Source organism: Oryzias melastigma, linkage group LG8, assembly GCF_002922805.2.
Source record: "Oryzias melastigma strain HK-1 linkage group LG8, ASM292280v2, whole genome shotgun sequence".
In the NCBI taxonomy this organism is placed as follows: Eukaryota; Metazoa; Chordata; class Actinopteri; order Beloniformes; family Adrianichthyidae; genus Oryzias; species Oryzias melastigma.
This window is the reverse complement of record NC_050519.1, coordinates 17,557,647-17,565,297: the sequence shown is the minus strand read 5'-3', so window position 1 is coordinate 17,565,297 and position 7,651 is coordinate 17,557,647. Positions and strand designations below refer to the sequence as shown.

The window sequence follows — 7,651 nt, the reverse complement described above, 5'->3', positions numbered from 1 at the left end:
TAGAGATGACCCGCACGCTTTTTACTACTGTCCAAAATACTCAAAGAGAGACGCCATACTGTATTGGTATAAAAACAATGAGACATGGCTTAGCAGGCACTGTAAAATTATAATAAAATGCTTAATTTTGGTCCAATTTTAAAAAGGAAAAAACTCTGATCATCAGAAAAATAATTCCCTGGTCACAGTAATGTTTTTGTGCAAAGAGCATTCATTTACAGGTGAAAAGTCACATTCTTGTTTTTCCAGCTCTGTATGTACAATTGTGACACAGCAGTAAACAGGCATCTGTACCATTCCAATATGGCGTCCAACTTTGCGTACGCAACAAGCTAGCATGTCACCTCTAGTATCTCGTTGCACTGAGCACTGAACACTTAGGCAAAACATCCGGGCATCCTCAAAAATTTAATTCGTAACTTTCGGTAACTTTCGGTTTCATTTACCCGGAAACGAGCACCCGCTGAGGTAAGACTCCCGCTCAGTTTGGGGCTTTTCCAACTGTTAAAAAATGGGGGGAAAAAGTAGATTTTAAATTGATATGGCAAACCAGTCTGTTCTTAATGTTTACATGACGCCTGTTTACGTGTGCGTTACGACGTTTCATTTGAACTTAATTTATCTCTCAACGGAAGTCAAATACAAATCGGACTTCAGCTTTAACCTCTTGAATCCGGCCGGACAGAAATGTCCTCGCGCGTTTAAAAACAAGTCTCCCGCGTGCACGGATCAGCCCTTGTCATGTGTGAACATCAATACACCATCACCGCCCCCTCTGCTTCCATGCTTCCTCCATGATATTTCACACCCACTCTTGTTACTGAGAGTTTTTGAAAATTAGGAGACGTAAAGTAAGTTGTTACTGATGTAATCAGATTTTAACAAATAAATATTTAGTTTTTTTTTTTTTTAGTGTGCAACTTTGTGGTCCATCAACAAGCCAACCACCTTCCAATATTACCTTCATGGTTGGATTTAGGAACTCCATTTAAATTCCCAAATTTTTTATATCTGCATGCGACATGGGAGGGATTTTTCCAACACCAACAACTTACCTCATCATGTCCTGATATCCAGAAATGTATAATTAGTTTTTAAAAATACGTTGGTACTTGTTTAGTAAATTGTGATTTTGAGATACAATTATGCACATGAGTAGATTTTTTTTAAAGGGGGCACTACCATGATTTTCTTAAGCCTTTCAGAGTGAACTATATATATGATCATAAATTACCTTTAGACCACTAAAAAAATTATTTATTTATGAAATATTTGTTATTTTATGTGAGTTATTTCCTACCCGGAAGTAAAACGACTCGATTCCTGAGGCTCTGCCAGCCACTGCGTGTGGGTGCACTGCCGCTGGAGTCCTCTCCATGCCCTGTCTCTGTATTTCTCCCACGAAAATAATCAAAACTTCTTCAAAGATGGATGCACATACGATATATCTGCCTTTAGTTGGCCTGGCCATTGCTACACTGCTCCACAACACACACGCAGCTTCTCCAGGTTGTGCCGTACCGGGGTTGGGGGTTTTCTCCTGGAGAAAACACACCTGTTTGAGCTGGAATTTATTGAAGACAGGACACAACAGGTATTCTGCATCTAAATTTTTTTTACATTACCATATTTTTTTTTGCTGATCATCACTAGCTCTGTGGATAAATTGAGTGTTATGTAAGTCGGGGGGCAGAGTTTGCAGCACAGACTCTTCTTGGAGGGAGCCGTTGGCAACGTGCTTACGTCACCAGTTTTCACCCACTCGTTTTCGTGGGTATGGGAGGGGCTGCAGCAGACAGTGCAGGTTTTTACAGGATTACTCTTAAATGCATGAACAGATCAAAATGCCTCTTTGGGGTTCTTTATAGTGAGGAATGAACAGTAAAATGTATTTAAAACCTCAAAAAGTACAATTTTCATGGTAGGGCCCCTTTAAGGGAGGTGTTAAGACAAGTTAAGTTTTGCCTGTATTTTGGCACTGCAAGTACCACTAAATTCTTTCTCCTTTGGCAATTACTTGTGGATTTTATGATGCATCAGTATATATATCTTTAAGGTGTGTTTAGGTTCTGCCATAAGCTCACTCATTTATGTTCCTAACTGTTGCAAGGTAATGTGTTGCAATATATTTTTTTCAACTATATTAACCAATTTCTTCAATTCTGAGTGCATTTTATGCAACTTTTATGCAAATTTATTTTGCTTTTTTTATTTATCATATAGTATTGGAAAAGACCAACAAGTCTGATAAAGCTTAATATAAAACAATAAACATGCCCAATGCTGAAAACACATCTTAAACTCAATGAGAGATAAAAAAACGAATTAAAGCAGCACCACTGTCACTGTATATGAGAACTGGACAGTGATGTCAGCCATAGAATATGGTTTACTTCGGCTTCAATGAATTAAAGTCAATTCAGTAGTCATTTTCTGCGATACAGATGGGTTGCGATGGGGTTCTGGTCCCATGCAAGATGGTGCCAGAAACCATCTCTTGCCAGAAGCAGAAATTTCACAACTTTAGCTGGTTGCGTAGGCGGAAATTTCCTAAACTTTTGGAAAACCTTTCAAAAATGATATTTTAAAAACTTTTCAGAATTATTGGCTTTTAAGCTTTTAAATGTGAATAAACTGTAACTGTCTAGCAGTTTACAAGGTGAGCTTCAAATGGGATTGAGAACGTTAATTGTTTTATTTCTTTCAAGTCAATATTAACAAGTTTTCAAATTTGTATAACTAATCTCGTTTGTTGTTCTGTTGGCTCCATCAAGCCATGACCTCCAACATGCATTGGAGCGGTTTGCAGCCGAGTGTGAAGCGGCTGGGATGAGAGTCAGCACCGCTAAGTCTGAGGCCATGGTTCTCGACCGTAGAAAGGTAGTTTGCCCTCTCTCGGTGGGTGGAGTGCTGAAATGAGTTTCCTCCGGAGGGTGGCTGGACGCTCCCTTAGAGATAGGGTGAGAAGCTCGGTCACCCGGAGAGAGCTCGGAGTAGAGCCGCTTCTCCTCCGCATCGAGAGGAGCCAGTTGAGGTGGCTGGGGCATCTGATCCGGATGCCTCCTGGACGCCTCCCTGGTGAGGTGTTCCGGGCATGTCCCACTGGGCGGAGGCCCCGGGGAGGACCCAGGACTCGCTGGATTGACTATGTTTCTCGGCTGGCCTGGGAACGCCTCGGGGACCCCCCAGAGGAGCTGGAGGAAGTGGCCGGAGAGAGGGAAGTCTGGGCATCTTTGCTCAGACTGCTGCCCCCGCGACCCGGTCCCGGATGAAGCGGAAGAAGATGGATGGATGGATAATCTCGTTTACTTCTGGAGAAAAAGCCTGCAAAATGCCGCTTTTTCACAGTGAATGAGATGATTAGAGCTGGCGAAATGCAGTTTTTTCTCTGTGACAGAGAGCTCTGTGTCAAAAGCTTAAAACGGGGGTCTGCGTGAGAACTTCCGGCTAATGATTTCAGGTGCAAGTTATGTTTTTTTGACTTCCAGCTATTCATTTTTGAACGCCACATTTTTAGTCTGTGGCCAGATTCAATTGGATGTTGCCATGTTGGAACCACCAGTAAGCAGTGATTTATCCGAATTGGTCTGAATCGATTCTGTGGCAACCTTTCTTGCCAATCAGGCTTGAGTTTGTTGGAAATTGACACCCCTACCACATAACCCTCTTGCTCTAGGTGGACAAGACTTCCTGTTATCATCTGTACAGCAGTGAGTCAGGATGTTTTGTATTTCTGATCTGTAGATGGTAATGAGGAGTTGTCAAGGGAATTCAACCGATCTCAGTCTCATAAAAAAATACAGTCTTTGTTTATCTCTTATACCATGTGATCATCACCTGTCATCTAGGTGAGATCAGCAGAAATGTGCACACCAGGGAGCTTGTGGTGAAGAGAGAGGTGAGCCAGAAAGCAAGGCTCTCAATTTGTCGGTCAATCTTTGTTCTAGTACTCACCCATGGTCATGAGCTCTGGATCATGACGGAAAGATCGAGATCCCAAGTACCAGCAGCTGAAATGAGCTTCCTCCATTGGGTGGTCCTTAGGGATAGGTTGAGAAGCTCGGTCACCCAAGGGAGCTCCGTTTAAAGCTACTGCTCCTCCACATTCAGAGGAGCCAGTTGATCCTCCTCCTGGACACGTCCCTGGGAAGGTATACCGGGCATGTCCCACTGGGAAAAAGCCCTGGGGAAGATCATAGACACACCAGAGAGACTACCTTTCTCAGTTGGCCTGGAAACGTCTCTGGATCTCCCCAGAGGAGCAGGAGGGAGTGGCCGGGGAGAAGGAAGTCTTGATAGCTTTGCCTAGAATGCTGTCCCTGCGACCTGGTCCCAGATGAGCGAAATAATTGATCGATCTGGAAATTTAGGATGAGCTCAGAGAGCACCAATTAGCTTTTACCCTTAGGTTGGTTTTGGATTTTAGTAGCTATCCTCATTATCAACACGTCACTGCCTTAGCTGAGTTCTTGATTGGTTGATGTGACACATAGGTTCACCAAAGTTCACATATCTTGAACTCTGGTAACAACCTGCCAGGTTGCAAAAACGTGCCATCCAAAACGCACTGCCTCTAGAGAATTGGAGTGCGCACAACGCTCAAAACACACGTTAAACTTAAACTTAATGGTATTTTAAAACTATAAACCGGTAGTGTGACTGCATATTTTTTTGTTCTTTATAAGGGTGAAAGTCCCCACAGCTCAATAAAAAATAAATAACCTCTTTAGCATTACATGTTTATAACTAGAATGCTGGACATCTAGTTCATATACATCGATAAATGTGGATCTCTGCCATAAAATACTAAACTAAGCCTGAAGTGGGACAGATATGTTAACTAGTGGACTTCTAACATTACAATGAAATTATTCTCTTCCTACATCAGCCTTCAGTGTTTTTTTGAAAAACTGCAACAATTTTTCTTTCCTGTTTTGGATCAAATACTACATCTATGTTTATGTTCACATTTATTGTTCACAGGACCAAACCAGGCTGCCTTCTCTGTGCTCTGAGTGTTTAACAGAGATGAAGAGGTTCCTACCGTGTGCATGGGAGCAAAACAGCAACCTTTTCTTTTGATCTAAGGTGCTTTTATTTCTTTTAAGAAGTATTTTAGAAGTGTAAACTTGAAAAGTCTTGGAGATGGTGGGTGAAAGATCTTTAAGATCAAGAGAAAAAGAAGTAAAACTAGAAGGAAGTTCGCCCAGAAGACTCAGACAGAGAGGAGAGCAAGTTAGATATGATATATTTTATTGCAAACAACAAAAAGACGAGGAAAATAACTATGATGATGATCATGACGAGGAGGCAGAGGAGAAAAGATACAACCAGATCTCTCCAGAAAAAGGTAAGTAGACACATGAATTTATCTAATTCTTTAAAACAATTAAAAATATGTCTTAAGAACATTGTAAATTTAAAGTTGGGTTTTTGAATCTGCTTGAAGTCTATGACAAAAGTTTAACATCTGATTTCAATCTGTGTCTGAAAAATGCAGTACTGTGGCGTGTGACTTGTGGAACCAAAAAAGGCATTCTGAATAAAAGAAGGCTGCGAAGAGGTAAGCTGTGAAGATGCAGCTTTCAACCTGACTACAGGTGTAAAACTAACAAAAGAAGGTAACACCCCTCAACTCTGATTTTTGGCAAGATTCTTTTACGTTTCTACAAAATCCGCCCCATGGAGATTTCGTTAAGTTTTAACACATTTGGGTCAGATTTGAGTGGGTTTTGACCAACTCTTAATTAATCAGTTGAAACCATAAACCCCAAATTGCTGGAAATCATCTAAATCTGTTTTATGTCTCTGGTACATTACTTCATTGATTTCTTCTTTCATTAAGACATCTTCAGTGTGCATGTAAACTAGTATGTAGTACCACAGGGTTCTACTTTAGAAACCACCGTGTTGTACCCTGCTATTGATTTTGCTTTGCCAAATTATTTGTTGTTTTTGTTGAATGTTTTAAGCAATAGCCACATGCATTCTAAGTTTTTGAGTTGTCCAGGTTTATTGAGGGTTGTGCAGGTGGGCTAAGGCTTGTACAGAAACATGGAACATACGTACAATTTCTGTAAGTGTGGGATCATACAGTATTTGTAGGCTAATTTGGCATTTAGCTAATATTTAATGGTGGCAGCACTACAAGGAGACACTGGCCCTCTTTGTTCTGGACCATGAGTACTTGGCTTTGGAGAAGGCGGAGGAAAAAAACTTCTCAACCTCCTCCCTTGCTTATGCAGGCTTTTATTTTCAAATTTAAATCTGTTTCTTTGACCGGGCCAATTTTACTTATGTTCTTCATCATACGGATGTGCTTTAGGTGAGTTGTGCATCATGTACAACGGCAAATGGATTTCTCCGACTGACTTTGAGGCTTATGGAGGAAGAAGTTCTGCCAAAAAATGGAAATACAGCATCCACCACGACAACAAGCCGCTGGAGTTTTTCTTTAGGGTGACTTGAGCTGCAATTTTTTTTTCTGTTTTATTCAAGAAAATATCCTTGAATGTACAATGTTACTTCTTACAGACAGGCCATCTATGTACTGGGGGTTTTAAATTCAAGAAAACTCATCTGACAAAGGTGAGTTAACAGCAGAATCCTGCAAGAACAGTTTTCTTCTGGAATTTATTCTGCTTTTCTCTCCCATCAGGATAAAGTCTTGGCATTGTCTGAAGGTTTGTCTGCACTTTCAGAAAATTCTGAATTCAAGTATACATTGTACATTCGAATCCTCTCCCAACCTTCTACCTTTTTGGTTTCGTCCCCACAGAAGACTCCGAAGCTCACTCTTCAGCTGATAATGAGGAAAACAGATGGGACTCTAGTGCGGTGACGGATGAGGAAGACGTGATGGAGGACGGAAGAGAAGCAGAGAAGAGTGAAGTAAAAGAAAGTGAAAGAAATGAAATAGATCATGAGGACTCAACAGCTTCAGTGGAAATCTCTAAAGACCAACCTGCCTTAAAAGGTTATCTTTAAGAGTTATTTTGAAGATCTCAGTTGTGAATGTAAATTAAATAAATACAATTTTCTTTTTCTTTTCAGAAATGCATCCAAGTATTTCAGCAAAAATCCCACCAACTTCAGCTTATCCAGTGGTGGCCATTGAAAGGCTTCCTGTAAGTAAGAGAACAGATTTATTGTTTAAAAAATGACTCAAGTATTCAATATTGCTGCTTATTGAATTTTTTAAAACTTCCATTTATTTATTTATTTTTTAAGCGATTACCTTGAATCAGCCGATTCTGACGCAACTGCTTTTCATACTGGCTTTGCACCGATATTCAGCACGAATGCTGCTTTTCTCCGCTACAGAATCAGCTGATTTTCACAGATTATGTAAACACTTGACTACTGAAAAGTATTGTATTTGGATGGCGTTATTTGTTAATCAAAACTCCATGCAGGAAAAGGACATCCACACGAATGTTCAAACATTCCTTGTGGACAGTTCAGACCCTCGCCCACGCATCTGCTCCTGCGCGCTCATGTTTAATCCTCCTGCTAGCAGAAAGTCATTGCGTGCGAGAGACTGTCTATTCCATGTATATGAACTGGTTCCTCAGGCACGAGTGATGTGTGTGCACCAACAGAAACTCAATTTTGTCAAGTGCGCTCGCGGAGGCTGTGGGTCTGCTTGCGG

General features: G+C 40.9%; 1 protein-coding gene across 2 annotated transcripts in view; it reads left to right on the top strand.

Moving 5' to 3' along the window:
- Positions 1-344: 344 nt before the first annotated feature.
- Positions 345-7,651, top strand: part of LOC112146790 — a 9,132-nt gene continuing 1,825 nt past the window's right edge. The window contains exons 1-8 of one of the 2 annotated variants that reach the window (XM_024272790.2): positions 345-468; positions 4,984-5,350; positions 5,501-5,563; positions 6,326-6,459; positions 6,535-6,588; positions 6,659-6,683; positions 6,782-6,976; positions 7,054-7,127. In XM_024272790.2, the coding sequence (XP_024128558.1) occupies positions 5,146-5,350; positions 5,501-5,563; positions 6,326-6,459; positions 6,535-6,588; positions 6,659-6,683; positions 6,782-6,976; positions 7,054-7,127 (750 nt within the window). In that variant the 5' untranslated portion in view covers positions 345-468; positions 4,984-5,145. Of the gene's footprint in view, positions 469-4,983; positions 5,351-5,500; positions 5,564-6,325; positions 6,460-6,534; positions 6,589-6,658; positions 6,684-6,778; positions 6,977-7,053; positions 7,128-7,651 lie in introns of both variants that reach the window. The other variant, XM_024272789.2, reaches the window with a different exon arrangement.